The 22,737-nt window shown below is 42.0% G+C and overlaps 2 protein-coding genes across 2 annotated transcripts; both read right to left on the bottom strand.

The window, feature by feature from the left end:
- Positions 1-1,924: 1,924 nt before the first annotated feature.
- LOC130490175 (vomeronasal type-2 receptor 26-like) lies at positions 1,925-9,928 on the bottom strand. Its single transcript, XM_056863989.1, has 6 exons — positions 9,711-9,928; positions 9,003-9,180; positions 7,244-8,104; positions 4,933-5,160; positions 3,363-3,489; positions 1,925-2,826 (listed from the first exon to the last, which is right to left on the bottom strand). The coding sequence occupies exons 1-6, from the start codon at positions 9,926-9,928 to the stop codon at positions 1,925-1,927; spliced, it is 2,514 nt and encodes an 837-aa protein (XP_056719967.1).
- A 1,748-nt stretch (positions 9,929-11,676) lies between these two features.
- Positions 11,677-18,732, bottom strand: LOC130490305 (vomeronasal type-2 receptor 26-like). The gene is made up of 5 exons (XM_056864133.1): positions 18,475-18,732; positions 16,948-17,700; positions 14,384-14,611; positions 13,149-13,275; positions 11,677-12,578 (listed from the first exon to the last, which is right to left on the bottom strand). Exons 1-5 carry the CDS (start codon positions 18,730-18,732, stop codon positions 11,677-11,679), a joined length of 2,268 nt encoding a protein of 755 aa, XP_056720111.1.
- Between the last annotated feature and the right edge of the window lie 4,005 nt (positions 18,733-22,737).

Here is a 22,737-nt window from a genome sequence, read left to right as displayed (position 1 = left end):
GGTGATGATTGGGGCAGGGGGTCCCGAGTTATGTGGTCCCCCCATCCACCCACTGCAATCCTGTGCATCTAGAGAGCAGCAAATCCAAGGCAAAACCTCCCATGCATAAATGGAATCATACTGGATTACTCCTGAGTCCTCCTGACTCCCAGTCCCTGCTCCTGATGGAACAGAAGAGTCAGAAGACATTCCACAGTAAGACCCATTTTGGGGCTTTTCTCTATAATTTTTTTCCTGTGTGTGTGTGGGGGGGGGCAGAAAGCAGAGTCTGTGTGTGTGGGGAGGCAGCAGTGGTATGCCCGCTCACCTCTGTGGGAGTGTGTTTTCTGCTTTTAAAGTTTTAAGGTGTAATGTTGAGTCTGTGCAGCCGCTAGCGAGTCTCTCTCCGCTCTGCACCCGAGCCGTGCCTCCTCCTCCTTGTTTTTTTTTCCCGTTTGGGGCCAAGCCGTACTGGTTTGAGAGGGGGGTTTCGCCCGTTCTGCCTGGGGTGTGTGTGCCTGCTCGCGTCTCTCTCTCCCTGGTTTGAGGGGGTGGGCTTCAGTTGTGTGTCCTCAGGTTTTCCCTCATTCATAAGATCGGTTAGGTCTATTTTGATGCTCGCTCAAAACTGGTTTTCAAATTGTGACTTAAACAATGCATTTGCCCAGTCCCGAGACTCCCGACTCCGATGCAAAAGGGGAAATTCCACCCCCACCTGCTCCTTATGCATAGATAGCGTGCCTCTGTCCCTTTCCATGGTTTGCAAACTCCCAAGGTCGCGTCACGTGTTTCTTTGCATGGTTTTCCAAACTCCGATTCCAAGCGGTCTATTTATTTCTATTCATTCCAATGGACTGTTCATGGGGGGACCTTTTCCGGGCCCCATAACTCGGGACCCTCTGACCCAATTGTCACAAAACTTGGGGGTTCTTGCAAGAAGGGTCCCCTCAAGCTACACTGAAATGTTGGGACCTCTACCTCCAAAAATACCCCCCCGGAGCCATGGAAAGCTGTGAATGTGTTTTTAATGGCTTTATTCCAATGGGCAATTTGGGGGGACCCATTCCGGGCCCCATAACTCGGGACCCCCTGACCCAATCTTTACAAAACATGGGGGTTCTTGCAAGAATGGCCCCCTCAAGCTACACTGAGATTTTGGGACCTCTACCTCCAAAAAGGTCCGCCCGGAGCCATAGAAAGGCACGAATGCATTTTTAATGGCTTTATTCGGCTGACTTTTCCCCCGAACTCTGAATTGCATGCCGAATTCCATGGATCTGAATAGGGGGAGTTCAGACTTTGGCCTTTCCCAAATCAAAATGGGCCGAATTTTGCCGAATCCGAATTTTACCGAATTTTTCCCCAACAGCCCTATTTGGGCCACTCAAAGTTCTCTCTGAACACTCTCAGCCCTAGCTACCTATCAAAGTGTCTGCTTTGGAGAGAAGAAGGGAAGTCCTTTATAAGCTGCTTTGAGGCTCCTTAAATGTAGAGAAAAAGCAGAGCATAAAAACCAACTCTCTTCTTCTTCCAACAAGTTAAAATATATACAGTGCCTACAAAATAAAAACAATACAATCAATCAATATTTATTTCAATACAGAATCAGGTCCATATATAAGTTAAAGCCAATGACATTAAAGTTAGATTGAGAGTATTAATGACAGATTAACAATAGTAGTAATTATAAGTTAAAGGCACTTTAAGTCACAAAATTAGCTATAAAAGGGGAGGTAGAGCCATCTTTGGTTAAGAATCAAGTAAATAAATAAATAAGATTTAATTCTGTCTTTTTATTAGTTGTCCTCTTTTGTTCATCTCAGGTATGCTTACACTAAGTATATATTGTAATGCAGAAACAAATGCCTTAGAAGAAAACACAGACCCTGTAAACTAAATACTGCTGATTACAATAGGCTATACTATTGAGATACAGCCATAAGATTTAATTCTTTGTTTTTATTAGATGTTCTTTTTTGTTCAGCTCAGGTCTTAGCAAAATGATGTAGCATTTTGGGGAAAAGATGCAGCCCAGTAAGCCAGCACTGGAGGCTAAGATGGAGAAGATCTCCACAGCCACCATGGATTTGCCTTTGGTGCTCAAGTAGGTGGGAACAAAGGAGACCCAAACACTGCAAAAGACCAACATGCTGAAGGTTATGAACTTGGCTTCATTGAAACTGTCAGGTAACTTCCTGGCAAAGAAAGCCACGGTGAAGCTGATGATGGCCAGGAAGCCAAGGAAGCTCAGGGCACAGTAAAACATGGTGGCTGACCCTTCATTACACTCAATAATAATTTTATCAGTCATTGAGTTCATGTCAAAAGCTGGGAAGGGGGAAGATGTGGCCAACCACACAGTACAGATAGTTGCTTGTAAAAGGGAACATGCAAGGACAATAGAACTGGACATTTTTTTCCCTACAAATCTCCTCATTCTGGATCCTGGCTTTGTGGCCATGAAAGCCAGAACCACAAGAACAGTTTTGGCCAATACACAAGAAACAGCCACTGAGAAAATGATGCCAAAAGCTGTTTGTCGAAGCAGACAGGTCCACTTCTCAGGCTGGCCAATGAACAGCAAAACACCAAGGAAGGAGAGCAGGAGGGAGAGGAGGAGTGTGTAGGTGAGGTCCCGGTTGTTAGCTTTAACTATGGGAGTTTCCTGGTGCTTAATAAAGATCCCGAGCACCAAAGCTGTGATGAAAGAGAAGGAAAGAGCAACAGTGGCCAAGCTGATCCCCAAAGGTTCTCCATAAGACAAGAAGCTTATATCTTTTGGCAGGCATAAAGTCTGGTCTTTGCTGGGATACTGTCCTTCAGGACACTGAGAACATTCATTCATGTCTGGGGGAAAAAGGATCTTTTTTGGTACACAGAAATCCTATGCAGAGTGCGTTGCAATACAACAAATAGACCAATTGGTGCTGTTCAGCTGAAATCAAAGAGCTATGCTTACTGACTTTAATAATTCAAGGAATGATTTAGGCTCAGTGGTGCCCTCGAAGCACACAAGGTTTTCATGGATTGTGCCAAATTGTTTTTTGTTCTACTCTAGGTATCACAAACTAGATTGTTCCCTCCAGAATTTCTAAATATGCTGTACTTAAAAAAAATTCATTCTACTGCGTTACTCTTTTGTAAGCAAACTTGCATATCTGTGCATATTGAATATTCTTTCCCTTTGCATGAAAAACAACTGACTAAATAAGAAATGCATTCAGCTTTACGGAGCTGATGCTTCCATCTTAAGAATACTTTCCTGGCAGCAAGCTAAGTTGAATAAAATGGGACTTTCCTCTAGGCAGACCTATTTTGGATTGCTCCAGGGCATGCTTGTGTAGTGAACTACAACCATTGTATGCAATATTTGGATCTCTTACCTTTTTCATTGGAAATCTTGCCTGGTGGACATGCAAGGCAATCATAGCAGCAAAAAGATTCCCCCTCCTTCTTTCTCTTGCTATAACCAGCAGGACATTTCTCATTGCAAACTGAAAGAGGCTGCACCTAGCCCAAATGGGAGATAAATGGATTTGTTATGGCATGATGGCATGCCTTCTAGAGAACATTTGGAGTGCAATGGATGGTTGACGGTTCTTCAGTACTTCTAGCAATGTGATGCAATGGGTTGGTTCTGAGGAATTTTTTCTCTTCCCACACTGCAAGACCATGCTCATGATCGCTAGTACATTTGTAGAGGTGGGTTTGAAGCACAGTTAAGGGATCTTCCAGTTCTACCATTCTCCTAGCTATCCAATATACTGTCTGGGTAAGGCAGTTTAAGTGAGCTGAATTTTTTGCGGGGAATTGCCAGTGTCGTTGTGCTGAAGGATTTCAATATTTATGGTAATTCTGCCTTGACTGGCTGTGCTTAAGAATTCATGGCCTCCACAGAATCTAGAGGACTATCCCAGGTTGCATTAAGCTACACTAATGCAAAGGGACATCTGTTGGATTTCCTCCAGTGCATTGGGCGGCAGACTGAGGATCTTGTAAAAAGCTGCAAATTATACCTTTTTTGTGGCTAGATCATCATCTACTGATTACCTGGGTGCAGGTACTTCTACCAGGCCCACAGGTGTTTGACCCCTTAAGATGGTTCACCCCCCACAGACTTGTGATTTCAATAGTTTTCTGAAATGCTATCTGGGTGTTGTTGGGGAGGGGTTGAAGACTTTCAGTGTCCATGGTGACAATTAGAATTCACTATAGAAGCTTTCACATTAATGGTAATTATATTTTAATTTGATTATTTGTGGTTTCTGTATATTTTATCTAGTTCTTGTTGCTGTCATTTTCTAAGCCACTGTGAATACTTAAAAATGTGGGCCAGAACAGGGTGTTTAAAAAAAAAAATTAAGAACCCGCTCTTGACCAATTACATCTGCCATCTCAAGGCTTTGTCCAGTGTCTTATTCCATGGGAACATTCAAATAGATGATACAGTACCATCCCACCCTTTGATGGAAGTTGTCAGGGGTTGGTTGGTAAAATTCTGGGCAAGTTACAGCTCTGTTAGAGCTCTCTCATCCCCACCTACCTCACAGGGTCTGTTATGGGGAGGGGAAGGGAAGGTGATTGTAAGCTGGTTTGAGTCTCCCTTAAGTGGTAGAGAAAGTCGGAATATAAAAACCAACTCTTCTTCTTCTCATTCATCAGGATACTGCTAGCCTTGATAATATTTTTTCTCTGTGCCTTCTATATACCTGAATATAATTGTAACTTTTCAATACACACCAAGGATCTTGATGACATAGCAACCAGATACACAATAATTTTTTGTTTCAAAGCTTGACCAAACAAAGTGTAGAGTTAAAATGATTCCTTGAACGAACATCACCTTATCAACAGAACCAGAATATAGATAAATTTCTACATATGAATATTTTACTGTTCTTTCAACACTGGAGAAACATACTCGACCTATCACAGAGCATAAACAAATCCTACCTGATTGAACATAGTTGGCCATACAATGGTGTTATCATGAATAATGATCATTTTGTCTGGGGGAACCTTTGAATCTGTCTTTCCAACTTTGATTCTAAGAAAGGATTGGTTTGGGAACGTGACCCAGTTGACTATATCAAATTCAGTTACTATTTCCCCATTTTGGTCAAAGGAAATGCTTTCCCCAGCGCTGTTGTTGAAGGAAACACTTCTCAGAAAGTGGTGGAGCTAAACGGGGACAAAAAGGGAAACACCAATTCATAAGGATAAGTAACATATGCTAATATGGAATAGGATGATACATTTTCAAACAAGAGAGCTTGTGTTATTGTTTCCCTTAAAGCTATGTTCAGGCGCACAACTGGGAGACACAAAATTTAATATATCAACATGCCAAATTCATACCAGATACAAACTAGAAAACACTAATGTCAGCCCAAAAACAATCAGTGAAAAGTGCTGTCAAGTCATAGCCCACTTATGGCAACCCTGTACGGTTTTCAAGGCAAGAGACAAACAGACGTGGTTTGTCATTGCCTGCCTCTGCGTAGCATCACTTAGTTGTCTCCCATCCAAGTACTAATAAAGGGCAACTCAGCTGAGCTTCCAAGATTTGATGAGGTCTGGCTAGCCTCGGCTAACCAGGTCAGAGCAAGGTCTGTAGGCCCAACCCCAATACACTGGTAAAGGCAAATTATCCTGTAAAATGCTTTGAACCAACACAGTTGGCAAGAAAGGAGAGTTAAAACTTATAGAACCAATTAGTCTGGATAAGATAACAAATATAAAACAGCTCTATTACAGAAGGGTTCCGTTATATCATTCCTTTTGGATATAAAGAGAATATGGACAATCCCAGTCGAGAACCCACATTCTGGGTCAGCGGATAAAGTAGATTTTGGCAAAGCAGCTTCAGGTGTTTCCTGAATGGCTCATCACTCCTTAAAATGTACTTCTGACTTAATTATGTACAACAGCTACTATGGCCTGTCGCCAAATGGATAAGAGCAATACATACCTATACATGCACCTAGATTTGTTATGAGTTGGGGTGTGGGTTGAGAAAAAATTCATTACAATCCCAGATCCAGACTATGGCCTTATACAACAAACTTGATCTGATCTGCTCTGATCTGACAAGGCAATTGCTGTGTCTTCAAAAAGCAAATATAGCTGGCATAAAATGTACAGCTTTCTGATGGTTCTGCTCTTTCCAGAATAGGTCTCCAACAATTCTTTCAGAGAAGAATGAACTGATAGTGTCAGAATTTGTGGAAACCTTCCATTGCTCTTTAATATTTAGGTTAAATCATTGGGAGAGATAAACTGTAGCATTGGATTTGGCGGTCATGAAGACCTGAATGATATACCCAATGCCATAATTCCTTCATCTAAAGCCTGAGAGACTGCTCTCAATGTTCTGAACCAGTTATCATAAGACTGTTTGAATGGGTTGAGGGATTCAAGATGAAACAGAATCCAGACAAGATGAAAGTGAGGCTAATTGCAGAGGCTGACATTGTGGTGAGGATGTATCTGCTAATTTAAGATGGGATGGCCTTATGTCCGAATGAACAAGTAAAGACTTTGAGGGATGCTCTTGAATCTATCAATCAGAAATCAGAAGGAGATTGAGACTGGGAAGGGCAGCCATGAAGGTGATAGAAAAGATGCTTAGGTGTAAGGATGTGTAGCTGGCAACCAAGATCAAGTTAATTCATGCCATCATATTCCCTATTACTATGTATGGGTATAAAAGCTGGACAATGAAAAAAGCTGACAGGAAGAAAAAATATTCCTTTGAAATGTGGTGTTGGAGAACAGTGTTACGGATACCGTGGACTGCCAAAAAAAAACAAAACAAAAAAAACAAATCAGTGGGTTATAGATCAAATCAAGCCTGACCTGACCCTAGAAGCTAAACTGAGGCTATCAAACTTTGGTCACATTATTAGAAGACAAGAGTCACTGGAAAAGACAATCATGCTAGGAAAAGTTGAAGGCAGCAGGAAAAGACACGAGATGGATGGACTCTATAAAGAAAGCCACAGCCCTTAGTTTGCAAGACCTGAGCAAGGCTGTTAAAGATAAGACTTTTGGAGGACACTGATTCATAGGGTCACCATGAGTTGGAAGTGACTTGACAACACTTAACACACACACACTTGAACCCATCCTTGCCGGAATTCATTTTGTGATATGTTAATCCTATGGCAGTTTGTTAGCCATCCTAAGTTCCTAAAGAAAAATCAGGGTACAACTATTTCAGTCAATCAATACACTTAACAAATGAGTATGATTAGGATGCCACCTGCCACCACTCTTGATAGAGATGATTCCATCGGCCACCATGTCCTGTTGCTGTAGATTTCAATCTGGAGGACTGCATGGCCTGCAAAGCATGGGCCACAGCATAAACACCATTATAGATGCTGTAGCTGTTGGCAGTGGTGGTGGTTTCAAAAACAGATACAGGAAGAGCCTCCAACTTCTCCTCTCCAGTGCATATTTCTCCATCTTTCTCATCTACTGGGGAGTCAGAGAATGAACAGAGAAACGCCTGTTGCCAGAAGTCCCTGATGAAGCCATCATCTTTTTCAGAGTGTATATTTTTCTCCTGAAGAAATTTCCGGAATCCTGAGAGTTCCACTGAGTGAATTGCGAAAGATATGGCCCCGTGGATAAAACTGATGTCCCAGTCTCTTTGCAAGGGTAGGGAGGTGAAGTCCATCTGAGCTGTCATGATCCAGATTTTAGCTGTTGCCTTTATTGGTATGTCCTCTACTTCTGGGAGTTGGAGGAAACATCTTAACACGATCATGGTCTGAATTTCACCATGTAGGACCAAAACATTGGCAGTGCTTCCCATTATTATTCTGTACATTTCAGCCCCCTCAGCCATTCCTTGAAAAAGTTCACTGGAAAATCCTATCGGTGGCATTGTGCCTATGAAGTCAAAGCAGATGCCATTCTGGGATAGCATAGGAACCATGTCCTGTACAAAAAGTTCTCCAGTCTCATCACCTATAGAAATAACCCCAATCCACATCCACCTGAAATACAACAGGATGTGGAGAATCCCCATAATTTGATGGGCCTGGTTTGGAAACATCTGGTGGAAGAAAACAGATTGTTTTTTGTTGTCTGTCCTTGGTGCAGAGCCATATGAAATCTAGAGAAAGAGTAGTGGGAAAGAGTTTTCAAAACTAGATTTAGTGTTTATGTGGTTTCCATATCACACTGTGTGTGTGTGTAAAGTGCCGTCAAGTCGCACCCGACTCATGGCGACCCCTTATGGGGTTTTAAAGGCAAGAGACTAACAGAGGTCGTTTGCCAGTGCCTTCCTCTGTATAGCAACCAGGGCTGACTCTACTTAGCTTCTGAGATCTGATGAGATCAGGCTAGCCTGTGGCCATCCAGTTCAGGGCCCATATCACATTACTAAATGTATCATTTGACCTGTCAACTAAACTCAGCTTTTATATTAATGTAGCCTAACATGAAGTACAGTGGCTCTACGTTCTTATATCACTGTGGTACACACACACACACACAAAGATTAACTATGAATCATTTCATTTCATAAGTACAAGGGATGTAGTGAATTATTTCCCATGTACAACCTTTCATCTTTGAAACGGACCCTAGAAGTTAAAATGACTAAACTGAGGCTATCGTATTTTGGTCACGTCATGAGATGACAAGAGTCACTGGAAAAGACAGTCATGCTAGGAAAGGTTGAGGGCAGCAGGAAAAGAGGAAGACCCAGCAAGAGATAGATTGACTCAATAAAGGAAGCCATGGCCTTCAATTTGCAAGATCTGAGCAAGGCTGCAAAGATAGGACAGTATGGAGGACTTTCATTCATAGGGTCGCCATGAGTCGGAAGCGACTTGATGGCACTTAACACACACACACACACACACACACACACACTTTTATCTTTGAGCTACACGTGAGCTCTACCTATCTTTACAGTGATGCTGGTTCTTGACTGCAAGAACATATCTGAATGACCCAAAAAGTGTTAAGGACTAATTCATGTTTAATTCTCCTTGGATACAGCTTACCTGTGGGATTTTGTAGAAGCACAACATGGCTGCAGCAAAGAGACAGATGTCAGAGTTTGGTCCTGTGATGACAGCGACTGGATGGTTCTGGGTATCAGACTTGTAGTTGGGGATGAATCTGCCCTGTGTGGAGAGAAGTTCCATTGAGGCATGATAGGTCCTAATTGGATCGAAATTGCTGTTGTAGATGTAAAAGCCCAGAGTGATGTTGGGCAAGATTTGGGGGTTTTCATTGATCTCCTTTATTGCAAAGTCCACGGCCAGGATGTGCTGGTAGTTGTGAGTCAGGAATCTGCAATGAAAGTAGATTACTTCAAGCTGAAAGTGAAGGTTTCTTCTCTTTCCAGCCCATGAAAGCATAAAAATTCTCAAAATAATAAAGAAATACCTTGCCAGGGACCATCAGAATACCAAAAAACAAACAAACAAACAAACAAACAAAAAAAAACAGAAAGAAAAGAGACTCATATACATTTGGATCAGTCAGATTAAAATCTTTCCCCAACTACATATCTGTTCAGTAATCGTCATTACTGTATAATAACACTGAAAAGTATGAAAGAAGAAGTCAAAGCATACCAACAGCATCTAGGCTTGGAAATCAAGAATAAAAAGAGAGAACAAAAACACAGTGCTCACTATTTTCCAGCTCACTGAATCTCTCTTAACGCCACATGCATGATGGGGTGAAAAAGTGCATTTTCTTACAAAAGGTCATCAAAGAGTTCCTCAGAGGGACATTTCTGAAATGTCAGTGGGTTGATAGCCATGTAGATTTGGGACATAATGCCAGCAATGAGGAGGTCCCCTGATTTATAGTATTTGTGAAGGATAGGAAGGGGATCTCTGATGGGGCATTTAAAAAGAGGGACATTACACATTGCTAGAGGCTCTAGCACTAACTCCACCACCACAAACAACACCATGTGGAGTGAAAAATTTCCTTCTGGAGACCAGTTCAGCCACTCAAACAACGTGTTCAAGTGACTCGAAGTCTTGACTTGAATGATCAGGCACTTTGATGGTCAGCTTGCATTGCATAGTGTTAGGCTCAGACTGATGGATTCCTCTCTGTCCCCCACCCCTTCTCTGAATTACTCATGGCATATTAATAGCATCCTTCAGTCTTGGATAAGTTTTGCTAATGGCTGCTGCCTCTAGGGTCTTGGAGTAGAGGTAGAAGTAATTGTGGTTAATTTGATAATAGCAGGGGTGATAATAATCAACCCCAACCCTTGGCAGAAAAAAGGCATTCAGATGTCATTTTCCCGATATAGATTTGTCTGGATTAATATTGTATTATATTTGTATGATGCCTTCCAAATGCTTTGGAATTTACAAAGTACAAGGAAGCCACTCCCTGCCCCGGTGAACTTGCAATGGACTATATCATGGTCAAATACACTGATTTGGCCTTTGGTGTGATGTCACTTCTTGGGAGAACCCGGAACTAACATCCCACCTGTCTAGGAAACCCTGGACACTATCGTAAAACTATAGGGTTTTCTGGTGATTCCTACCGGTGGTCCGGGTAACTGGTGGTTTGGGTTTCCCCACAGTAGTGATGTCAGTCCTCTCTAGGAATTCTCAAAAACTATTGCTTTGCCTTAGCGTTTCCAGAAGTGACATTATTCCATCTACCCCCTTGATGTTGACCCACCCTCAGATTCCTGGAATGTGTTAGCAAACATACACCTATTTAGTAAGAGAGGGCTTCTACGTTCTGGAGCAAAAAGTTTACAGTTCCTGCAGAGTAAATCTTCCAAGGCAATGTACCAATTTGCATTGCAGGAATTCAAATAAATATCTGGTTATCAAAATGAGTGATTCCATTCTGTAAGTCCACACCACTGACTGAGAAATTAATGTCTGTTCATAAAAAAGACAACCGTGCTTCCACCAATGAAATTGGCTAAGGTAGTTGCATTTGCCAGTGCATAGATGGATTTCTCTTGAAATCTGTAGAAATGTATGAAGTTGCCTCATTTAGCTTTCATAAGATTTAGCTTTTTTTGAACTCATGCTGAATAGATAATTGAAAAGATTTTGCAAACCCTACTGTGAATGCTCTTCATTCCCAGATGAAATACATTGTTTATGCTTTGCATACATGATAATGAGGAAACAAATGCCACAGTAGAACACAGTAGAACATCAAGGCTCATTACACTAAATGCCACTGATTGTGATGTTTTATTTATTTTATTTGTTTTCTTTTTTATCCTGCTCGCCCACCACCAAAGTGTGGCTCAGAGCGACTTCCAGCAAGTTAAAATATACACAGAACATGCAAAATAAATGCAATACAATCAATCAATCAATATTTATTTATTTTTATACAAAGTCCACTCCATATATAAGTAAAAGACAATGAAATTAAAGTTAGATTAAGAGTAATAACTGTAGATTAACAATATTAATAGTAATAAGTTAAAGTCAATTTAAGTAAAAAATGAACTATAAAAGGGAAAGTAGTTCCATCTATGGTTAAGAATAAATAAATAAGATTTAATTCTGTCTTTTTATTAGCTGTACTCATTCGTTCATCAAAGGTCTGGTTTACACTAAGTATATATTGTAATGAAGAAACAAATGCCCCAGAAGAAAACATAGGCCTGTACCCTAAATACTAATGATTACAATAGGATTTACACTTGGGATATAGCCATAAGATTTAATTCTTTGTTTTTATTAGATGTCCTCTTCTGTTCAGCTCAGGTCTTAGCAAAATGATGTAGCATTTTGGGGAAAAGATGCAGCCCAGTAATCCAGCACTGGAGGCCAAGATGGAGAAGATCTCCACGGCCACCATGGATTTGCCCTTGGTGCTCAAGTAGGTGGGAACGAATGAGACCCACACACTGCAAAAGACCAACATGCTGAAGGTGATGAACTTGGCTTCATTGAAACTGTCGGGTAACTTCCTGGCGAAGAAAGCCACAGTGAAGCAGATAGTGGCCAGGAAGCCCAGAACGCTCAGGACACAATAAAACATGGTGACTGACCCTTCGTTACACTCAATAAGAATTTTATCAGTCATTGAGTTCATGTCAAAAGCTGGGAAGGGGGGAGATGTTACCAACCACACAATACAGATAGTAGCTTGTAGAAGGGAACATGAAAGGACAATAGAACTGGACATCTTTTTCCCTACCCATCTCCTTATTCTGGATCCTGGCTTTGTGGCTATGAAAGCCAGAACCACAATCACAGTTTTGGCTAATACACAAGAAACAGCCACTGAGAAGATGATGCCAAAAGCCGTTTGTCGAAGGAGACAGGTCCACTTCTCAGGCTGGCCAATGAACAGCAAAGCACCAAGGAAGGAGAGCAGGAGGGAGATGAGGAGTGTGTAGGTGAGGTCCCGGTTGTTGGCTTTGACTATGGGTGTGTCCCGGTGTTTGATGAAGATCCCGAGCACCAAAGCTGTGATGAAAGAGAAGGAAAGTGCAACAGTGGCCAAGCTGATCCCCAAAGGTTCTCCATAAGACAAAAAGCTTATATCTTTGGGCAGGCATAAGGTCTGGTCTTTGTTGGGATACTGTCCGTCAGGACACTGAGAACATTCAATCATATCTGAGGGGAAAAGGATCCTTTTTGGTACACTGAAATCTGATGCAGAGTTTATTGCAATACACGAAAGTGGCCAATGGGTGCTGCTTAGTTGAAATCAGAGCTATGCTTACTGACTTTACCTTTAATAACACAAGAATAACTTTAGGCTCACTGGTTCCCCCAAAGCACACATGATTTTGCTGGATTGTGCCAAATTGTGCCAAATTGTTTTTTGTTCCAATCTAGGTATCACAAACTAGATTGTTGCCTCCAGTATTTCTAGATATGCTGGACATATTTTATTTTTTTCCCATTTTCATTCAACTGAGATACTCTTTTGTAAGCAAACTTGCATAGCTGTGCATATTGAATATTCTTTTCCTTTGCATGAATAACCTCTGAATTAAAAAGAAATGCATTCAGCTTTATGGAGGTGAGGCTTATATCTTAGGAACACTTTCCTGGAGCCAAGCTGAGTTGAGTAAATTAGGACTTTCTTCTAGATAGTCCTTTTTTGGATTGCTCCAGATGTCAATATGCATGCTTACATACTGAATTGCAACCATTATATGCAATATTTGGATCTCTTACCTTTTTCATTTGAAATCTTCCCTGGTGGACATGCAAAGCAATCATAACAGCAAAAGGGTTTTCCCTCCTTCTTTCTCTTGCTGTAACCAGCAGGGCAATTCTCATTGCAAACTGAAAGAGGCTGCACCTAGGCCAAATGGAAGATAATGTATTTGGCATGGCATGATGGCATGGGTTCTAGATAACATTTGGAGTGCAATAGATGGTTGAAAGTTCTACAGTACATCTAGCTATGTGATGCGATGAATGGATTCTTTGGCTGTTTTTCTCTTTTCACAGGGCAAGACCATGTTCCCTTTTGACAGTATGTTTCTAGAGGTGGGTTTGAAGGACAGTTAAGGGATCTTCCAGTTCTACAATTCTCCTAACTAACCAATATGCTCTCTGAGTGAGGCAGTTTATGTGATGTGAATTTTGTTCTGGATACTGCTGGTGTCATTGTGCTGGGGGATTTCAGTATTTATGGTAACTCTCCGTTGTGTGTCTGTGCTTAGTAATCCATGGCCTTCGCAGCATCTAGAGGACTGTCCCAGGATTGCAGTAAGCCATATGAAAAAAGGGGGACATCTGTTAGATGTATTGGGTGGCAGACTGATGCTTTTGTAGAAAGCTGCAAATTATACCTTTTCTTGTGGTTAGATCATCATCTACTGAACACCTGGGTGCAGTTACTTTTACCCTGCTACACTGTTCCTTTACTACTTAAGATTATCAACCTCCAGAGACTCGTGTTTCCTATAGATTTCTGAAATGCTATCTGGATGTTGGGGTTGGGGTGTTTGCAGACTTCCAGCATCCATTATGACGATTAGAACAAGCTAAAGAAGCTTTTAAATTAGTGGTAATTAATTATTTGTGATTTCTGTGTATTTTATCTTGTTTTTGCTGTTATTTTCCAAGCCACTGTGAATACTTAGAAATGTGAGACAAAACAGAATGTTTTGAATTTTTTTTAAAAAAACCCTCTCTTGACCAATTACATCTGCCATCTCTAGGCTTTTCTCCAGCCTCTTTCCATGGGAACATTCAAACAGATGATACTGTATTATGCTGGAAGCTGTCAGGTGTTGGTTAGTGAAATTGTGTCCTTCCTCAGGATACTGCTAGCCTTGATAATATTTTTTCTCCACATCTTCTATATACCTGAGTGTACTAATTTGTAATCTTTTTCCCCTTGAAGACTTTCAACACTGGAGAAACTTACCTGACATATCTCAAGCATAAACAAATCCTACCTGATTGAACATAGTAGGCCATACAATGGTGCTGTCATGAATGGTGATCATTTTGTCTGGGGGAGCCTTGGAGTCTATCTTTCCAACTTTGACTCTAAGAAAAGACTGGTTTGTGAATGTGACCCAGTTGATAATATCAAATTCAGTTACTATTTCCCCATTTTGGTCAAAGGAAATGCTTTCCCCGGCGCTGTTGTTGAAGGAAACACTTCTCAGAAAGTGGTGGAGCTAAATGGGGACATAAGGGGAAACACCAATTCATAAGGATAAGTTACATATGCAAATATAGAATAGGATGATACATTTTAAAACAAGAGAACTTGTGTTCTTGTTCCCTGTAATCTAAAGATCCCCCAAAGACCAAGTGAATTTTAAAAACTCTTGAAGTAGATACCTCTTGGTTCTCTCCACTCAGAGGCCATAGCAGGACAGCTTTGGCTGGCCAAGGCATTAAAAAAAAGCACCCATCTGCATTTTCAAGGACAATAAAAATCTCTTACTTGAAAACCCTGCCTTCGCCATCCTTCTTTGTTGTGGCCTGCTTGTTTCCTTTTCACAAAGTAAAAACGTCTTCTTTTGCAGATAGGGGTGCCAACCTCCAGGTACTAGCTGGAGATCTCCTGCTGTTACAACTGATAATCTCCAGCTGATAGAGATCAGTTCACCTAGATAAAATGGCCGCTTTGGCCATTGGGCTCTATGGCATTGAAGTCCCTCCCCTCTCCAAACTACACACTCCTCAGGCTCCACCCAAGAACCTCCCACCGGTGGCAAAGAGGGACCTGGCCACCCTATTTGCAGACTGCCCCCCACAATTGCTTTCTATTTGTTTGCCATTATGACAAGAATGACTACTGGGAACATGAAGGCCCATTGGACATAATGGGAGAGCGAGGATGTTCACTGACTTCCATAGGTTCCATTTAAATACATCACAGCACAGAAAAGTTGCAATGAAATGTTGGATGGATGAAAAGAAATCAGCCTTGGGCCTGAAATGACAGCCTTCAGTGTTACATGATGGTCCTGGGCCCAGATAGAATGCTCTGGGATGACAGTCCTCAGAGTGGAATGACAGCCCCTAGGGCTGTCATTTCAGTCATAGAGTTGTTGATATGGTCTCAGGGACCTTCATTCCACTTTTGCAGCGGCCATTCGTGTTTCTCTGCATCCCAGGGGTTGTCATTAAAGACCCATAGAAGTCTATCTGGGCCTAGGAAATGTCATTCCGCTCTGGGGGCTGTCATTTCAGGCCCACGGCAGATTGCTCTAAACCCTTTCCACGTTTTCATTGCTACTTTTCTGTGCTGCTGTATTGGAGCCCATGCAAGTCAATTGGCCTTCCTGGCTCCCATTATATCCAAAGGGCCTTGAGGCCTGAAGGGATTTTGTGGGAGGCTGGAATGACTGTTTTTTAACTAAATAGCACCAGAACTGCAGTGGAGTGGGTGCTGTCTGTCCTATAAATAGGGTTGCCAGGTGCCCACTGGTGGCGGGCAAAGTCCCGGTAATGTGCCCCTCTGCCTGCCGACCAGTTGAGGGCTGCTGGGCAATCGTGCATGTGCATGCCGACGCAGCACTTCCAGTTTACAATTGGAAGTGCCACCTCACGAGGAGCCTTAGCCCACTCAAACTCTTAGTTTGAGTGGTAAAGGGCTGCAGCAACGCAAACTATTAGTTTGAGTGGTAAAGGGTTGCTGCTCTTAGTTTGAATGGTCTAAGGCTCCTTGCGAGGTGGCACTTCCCGTTGTAAATGCACATCCAAACAATGCACATGCACATACACACAAGATCATCCTAGACACCTCCCACCTCGCAACCCTACCTATAAAGGATACCCATGTTTCAAGCAAGTTTCAAGCAAACAAGCGCATCTACAAGTTTCAAACAAGTTTTAGAATTCTATGTGTCTCTGAACAAGCTGCCCCAAGGTCCTGTTTTGTCCAGCCTTCCCTCCCCCCCAAAACAGCAAGTGAGGGAGAACAACAGCTCTAATCTGCAATTAATCTTGAAAGGTGAATGGCTGGGGGCACTCCATTCTCTTCTTTTGTGAGGGTCTGACTGGAAGGGAGAAATGCCATTGCCCATGAAATCAGTAGACTTGGAGGAAAAACAAACAAAAAACCTGAGATTGTTCCAGGTTTGCTACACCAAGAACCCTGGATTTGCATTACTTTCCCTGGAAAATCACTGTATAAACACAACTAACCATTCCTGTCTATATGAATCAGCCAATTTTGGATGGGATGGCCTTATGACTGAGTGAACACGGAAAGTCTTTGAGGGAGGCTCTTGAAACATTCCCTGGTGGAATTCACTTTGTAGTAAGTTATTTCCGTGGCGGTTTGTTAGCCATCATAATTTCCTAGAGAAAAAGCAAGGTGCACCTACTGTATTTCAATCAATCAACACACTTAACAAATGAGTATGCTTAGAATGTCACCTGCCACCACTCTTGATCTGGATGATGCCATCGGCCACCATGTCCTGTTACTGTAGATTTCAATCTGGAGGCCTGCATGGCATGCAAAGCATGGACCACAGCATGCAAAGCATGGACCAACACCATTATAGATGCTATAGCTGTTGGCAGTTGTGGTTGTTTCAAAAACAGATCCAGGAAGAGCCTCCAACTTCTCCTCTCCAGTGCATATTTCTCCATATTTCTCCTCTACTGTAGAGTCAAAGAGTGAACAGAGAAACGCCTGCTGCCAGAAGTCCCTGATGAAGCCATCTTCTTTTTCAGAGTTAAGATTTTTCTCCTGAAGAAATTTCTGGAATCCTGAGAGTTCCACTGAGTGACTTGCCAAGGATATGGACCCATGCAGAAAACTGAAGTCCCAATCTCTTTGAAAGGGTACGGAAGTGAAGTCCATCTGAGCTGACATAATCCAGATTTTAGCTGTTGCCTTAACTGGATCACCCACCATTTCTGGGAGTTGGAAGAACCATCTTAAAAGTGCCATGGTCTCAATTTCACCATATAAGACCAGCGCTTTGGCAGTGCTTCCCATGACAAATTTGAACATTTGAATCCCCACAGACATTTTTTGAAAAAGTTCAGTAGAAAATGCTATTGCTGGCATCATTTTTATGAAGTCAATGCAGATACCATTCTGGGATAGCACAGGAACCATGTCCTGTAAAAAGCTTTCCCCATTCTCATCACTCAGAGAAATCACTCCGATCCATGTCCACCTGAAATACAGCAGCATGTGGAGAATCCCCATATTTTGATCGGCCTGATTTGGGAATGTATGGTGAAAGAAAACCGATTGTTTTTTGCTGTTCCTGTTTGGTGCAGAGCCATATGAAATCTAAAGAAAGAGTAGAAGGAAATACATTTCACAACTAAAATTAGAGTCTGTTTAGTTTCCACATCATGTTACAGAATGCATAATTTGGCTTGTCAACTAAAGTTACTGTTTGCAGTAATGTGTCCCAAGATGAGGTATAGAGGATCTATGTTTTATATCATTGGTACAGAATAAGAAAGGATTAATTATGTATCATCCCATTTCATAAGTTCCAAGGTGTGTAATGAATTTCATTCCCTTCAAGTTGCCCCTATACTATATCTATCTTAACAATGAAGAAGAAGAAGAGTTGGTTTTTATATGCCAATTTTCTCTACCACTTAAGGGAGACTCAAAGCGGCTTACAATCTCCTTCCCTTCCCTTCCCTTCCCCTCAACAGACACCCTGTGTGCTAGGTGGGGCTGAAAGAGCTCTTAATAGAACTGCAACGTGCCCAAGGACACCCAGCTGGCTTAATGTGGAGGTGTGGGAAAACAAATCCAGTTCACCAGATTAGCCTCCGCCACTCATGTGTAGGAGTGTGGAATCAAACCCACTTCTCCAGATCAGATTCCACCGCTCCAAACCAGTCCTCTTAACAACTACACCACACTGAATCATTTCATTTCTTAAATACTGAGGAAAGTAATGAAGTGTTTTCCATGTACAACCTTTCACATTTAAGCTGCACATGAACTCTACCTATCCTTACAGTGATGCTGGTTCTTGTCTGAAAACCATATCTCAACGACTGAGAAAGTGATAAGGGCTACTTCATGTTCCATTCTCCTTACCTGTGGGATCTTGTAAACGTAAAGAATGGGTGCCGCATAGAGACAGACGTGCCAGTTTGGTCCTATGATGACTGAGACTGGATGGTTCTGGGCACCAGACTTGTAGTTGGGGATGAATCTGCCCTGAGTGGAGAGAAGTTTCATTGAGGCCAGATAGGTCCTACTTGGATCGAAATAGCTGTTGTAGATTTCAAAGCCCAGAGTGATGTTGGGTAAGATTTTGGGGTTTTCATTGATCTCCTTTACAGCAAAGTCCATGGCCAGGATGTGCTGGTAGTTCTGAGTCAGTAACCTACAAAGAAAGCAGATGACTTCAAGGTGAAAGTGATTTCTTCTCTCTGTTTCCAGCCCAGCAGAATTGCTACCTAGTACTAACTATAACTAAGACACCAGAAAGATTACACCTTATATTTCAAAAAAAGAGACCTTGTAATACCTTACTGGTCTGACTAGTTAAAGAATATCCTTTCCCTTAGGAAAGAAGGCATACAAATTCTTGAAATAATAAATAAATTCCTTGCCAGGAACCATCAGAATGCAAAAAAATAAACAAACACCAAGGAAAGAGACTACAAATCTGATCATTATCTAGTAAATTGTAACACTGAATATATCTTGGCACAATTGAGTCTGACAGACCAGAAATAATTCTACTGAACAAATCTTGAAAAGTGGCTAATGTAATAACTGAAAAATAACTGAAAAATAACACTGAAAATTATGAAAGAAGAAGTCAAAACATACCAACAGCATCTAGGAAATCAAGAATGAAAAGACAGAACAAAACTCAGTGCCAACCACTTCCATCTTACTCAATCTCACTCAAACCTACGTGCAGGATGGCATGAAAAAGTGCATTTTCTTACAAAAGGTCACCGAACAGTTCCTCAGAGGGAGGTTTATCAAATGTTATTGGATTGATAGCCAGGTAGATTTGGGACATAATGCCAGCAATGAGGAGGTCCCCTGATTTATAGTATTTGTGAAGGATAGGAAGAGGATCTCTGATGGGGCATTTAAGTAGAGGAACCTTACACATTGCCAGAGGCACTAGCACTAATCCCACCACCACAAACACCACCATCTTGAGTGAAAATTTTCTTTCAGGACACCAGTTCAGCCGCTCACACCATGTCTTCAAGTGACCCAGAGTCTCCTGACTTGGATGATCAGGTATTTTGACAGTCAGCTTGCATTGTGTAGTGTCGGGGCTCAGACTGACAGATTCCTCTCTGTCCCTGACCCCTGCTCCATCTGAGTCAGGTAATATTAATAGCATTCCATCTTGGATAACAGTTTTGCTAATGGCTTCTTGCTCTGTCCAGGAACTTTGAATAGAGGTTAGAAGTAATTGTAGTTAATTTGATAATTGCAAAGGTGATAATAATCTACCCCAACCTGTTTCTGGGGGTGGGGGAGTATTCTGATGTCATTTCCCTCTTATGGATTTGTTTGGATTGATATTATATTGTTTTCTTGTATGATGCCATCCAAACGCTTGAGATTTTACAAAGTACAAGGAAGCCGCTCCCTGCCCTGGTGAACTTGCAATGTACAGCACCATGGTCAAATACACTGATTTGGAGTGAGTGATCCCTTTATTGTTTCCAGTTGACCACTACTCTGAGTGGCAGCAAGAGAAAAATGAAATAACTTTTTATTTCTGGATAAAATCCTGCCACGATAGACATGGTCGCAAAATTTTGAAACTGGCTCCGAGGCCCCAAACTCAACGTTTGACTTTGTTGAGTCATAGTTTAGCACTCTATAGTCTTTGTACTTATTGCGAACATATGCCAATAAAAGGTGTTTGTTGTTGTTGTTGAATAGCCATGCAGGATGAGAAAAAGGTTCATCAGATGGGGGCATTCTGTTGACACAGTGGCCAACCAGCTGTCTCTTGAAAGACCACAACCAGGCTGACTGCAACAACCTCCTCCCACCTATGCTCTCAAGAAACGGATATAAAGAGGCATATTGCCTCTAGTCCTGGAAAGAGAAATAAAAAAAATGGCTTCCAGGCCTTTGGTGTGAGGCCACTTCCTGCAAGAACCCAGAAGTGACATCCCACCTGTCTAGGAAACCCTGGAAACTATGGTAAAACTATAGGGTTTCTGGTGATTGCTACAGAGAACTTGTGTTACTGTCGGGTTTCCCCACAGAAGTGATATCAGTCCTCTCTAGGAATTGTCAAAAACTCTATTGCTTTGCCATAGTGTTTCCAGAAGGGACAGTATTCCATCCACCCCCTTGTCCTTGATCTACTCTGTGGACCCCTGGAATGTATTAGCAAATATACACCTACTTAGTAAGGGAGGGCTTTTAAGTACTGGAGCAAAAAGTCTGCAGTCTTTGCAGAGTAAATCTTCCAAGGCAATGGGCCATTTTTCATTGCAGGAATTTGGTGCTGATTGTGTTCAGCAAATACACAGAACTGACTGAGAAATTTATTTCTGTTCATAAAAAGATATCCGTGCTTCCACCAGTGAAATTGGCTAAGGTAGTTTCATGAGCCAGTGCATAGATGGATTTCTCTTGAAATCTGTAGAGATGTGTCAAGTTGCCTCACTTATCTTTCATAAGTCTCTGAATTCATTTAACTTATAAATCCTAATGGACCAGATTCCTCTACCTGCTGGTGTAGTGGTTAATAGTGGTGGAGTCTAATCTGGAGAACCGGGAGTGATTCTCCACTCATCCACATGAGCGGCAGACTCTAATCTCATGAACTTCATTTATTTCCTCACTCCTCCACATGTAGCCTGTAACCTTGGGGCAGTCACAGTTCTTTCCGAACTCTCTCAGCCCCACCTACCTCACAAGATGTCTGACCTGAGGAGGAGGAGGAGAAGGGAAGGCAATTGCAAGCAGCTTTGAGACTCCTTAAATGTAGAGAAAAAGCAGGGTATAAAAACCAACTTCTTCTTCTTCTTCTTTTGCTTCTGCTTCTGCTTCTGCTTCTTCTAGCTAGGACTAATGGGAGGTAGAATAGGTCTGTTTCCCCCACAGAAAACTGTCAGCACATTTAGCCTTCTATCTATGAAAGAATGGTATTCATTGCACATCTGGAATTGTGGAATTCAAAGGAAAGCACTGTGTAAGCAGTTTGGGCCTGTCAAAAGCGATTATTTCCTTGGCATCCAATAATTTATTATGCAACCTTATTATGTAGATGCAATCTACATGTCTGGTGATACAACAATCAATCAAAGACCAGAAAATACTTGACATTACAGGCATACCCAAAGAGTTAAACAAGTATTAAAAGTCAGCTAAAATGCATGGAATGGCCAAACTCAGTTTTTTGGGACCATAAGAACATACGGGCTGCAATCCTGAAGGGGGAGGGCTGAAGCTCTTTAGGAGCTACCGTGACCCTGCACCGGCATAGTTGCCACCTTATCAAATGGGATACAGTGGCACCCATGCTATTGTGTGGGCAAACACATTGCACCAAGAAGCCACATCAAGAAGCCACTGGGCTCCACCACCACCAGTGCTGCCACACCAGCAGCGAAACCCTGGAAGCGGGAACCTGCGCCGGCATAGGAGGTGCTTCTGGGGGCCAAGCTGCCTTTACCTTTCCTTTATCCCTTACAAGCTCCTTGATTCATTGATCTTGAGCAGTGTAAATCTAATGTTTGGGGGATATAAGGACTGAAATAAATCTTGCCACTGACAATGTAGCCTTGGGATCTCAGTCACTTAATAAAAAAGGCATAATGTCAGACACAGAGGCATTAGATTGATATGTTAAAAGGGGAGAGATATAACATGATCAAAGTTCCTCATAAAAGCAGCATTCCAAGAGGGCACAAGCTAATGAATCAATAGAGCCAGAAGAGCAAGGACAGGTCCTTTCTGGATATGGTATATTCAAAATTCTGCCCTGCACAACCATAGAGGGGTTAGCATTCAGCCTAGCTAAACAGAAGGCTCTAGAAAGATGAGGAGTTGTCAAATGATAAGTGTAAACAGGCAAACCACGTGGTGGTGGTATTCCGAAAAACTGAGATGAACAGATGCTGCGAGAATGAAAAGTAGTGCTGTTATGATCAAGCTCTTTAATGCGCCTTTTAATTCTGGTGAAAGCTTCAGTTTTCCCAAGATCTAATAACATACCCTGTGACAAGCCCAACAATGACAATTTCTCACCTAATATTTTTTGCCATGAGGATTTAGGCAGCTTCTTAAATACTTTGGACCCGAGGACGCCCCCTCAAGCTGCAGCGTGGCTACTCCAACTTTTTGGGGGGTGTAGCC

The sequence above is a fragment of the Euleptes europaea genome, chromosome 18, assembly GCF_029931775.1.
Source record: "Euleptes europaea isolate rEulEur1 chromosome 18, rEulEur1.hap1, whole genome shotgun sequence".
In the NCBI taxonomy this organism is placed as follows: domain Eukaryota; kingdom Metazoa; phylum Chordata; class Lepidosauria; order Squamata; family Sphaerodactylidae; genus Euleptes; species Euleptes europaea.
The sequence above is the reverse complement of the archived record's forward strand: the minus strand, read 5'-3'. Positions and strand labels throughout refer to the sequence as shown.

Bases quoted from the DNA above. Each gene is read 5' to 3' on its own strand.
- LOC130490175 (XM_056863989.1), bottom strand. From the start codon at position 9,928: ATGGTGTTGTTTGTGGTGGTGGAGTTAGTGCTAGAGCCTCTAGCAATG. The intron at 5,161-7,243 runs GTGGCATCCTAA...GTCCCCGTTTAG, and splicing joins TCTATCAAGAGTGGTGGCAG to CTCCACCACTTTCTGAGAAG. The intron at 3,490-4,932 runs GTAGGATTTGTT...CATTTGGGCTAG, and splicing joins GGCCAACTATGTTCAATCAG to GTGCAGCCTCTTTCAGTTTG.
- LOC130490305 (XM_056864133.1), bottom strand. From the start codon at position 18,732: ATGGACTTTGCTGTAAAGGAGATCAATGAAAACCCCAAAATCTTACCC. The intron at 17,701-18,474 runs GTAAGGAGAATG...CTCTTTCTTTAG, and splicing joins ACGTTTACAAGATCCCACAG to ATTTCATATGGCTCTGCACC. The intron at 12,579-13,148 runs GTAAGAGATCCA...TTTTCCCCTCAG, and splicing joins GAAGATTTCAAATGAAAAAG to ATATGATTGAATGTTCTCAG.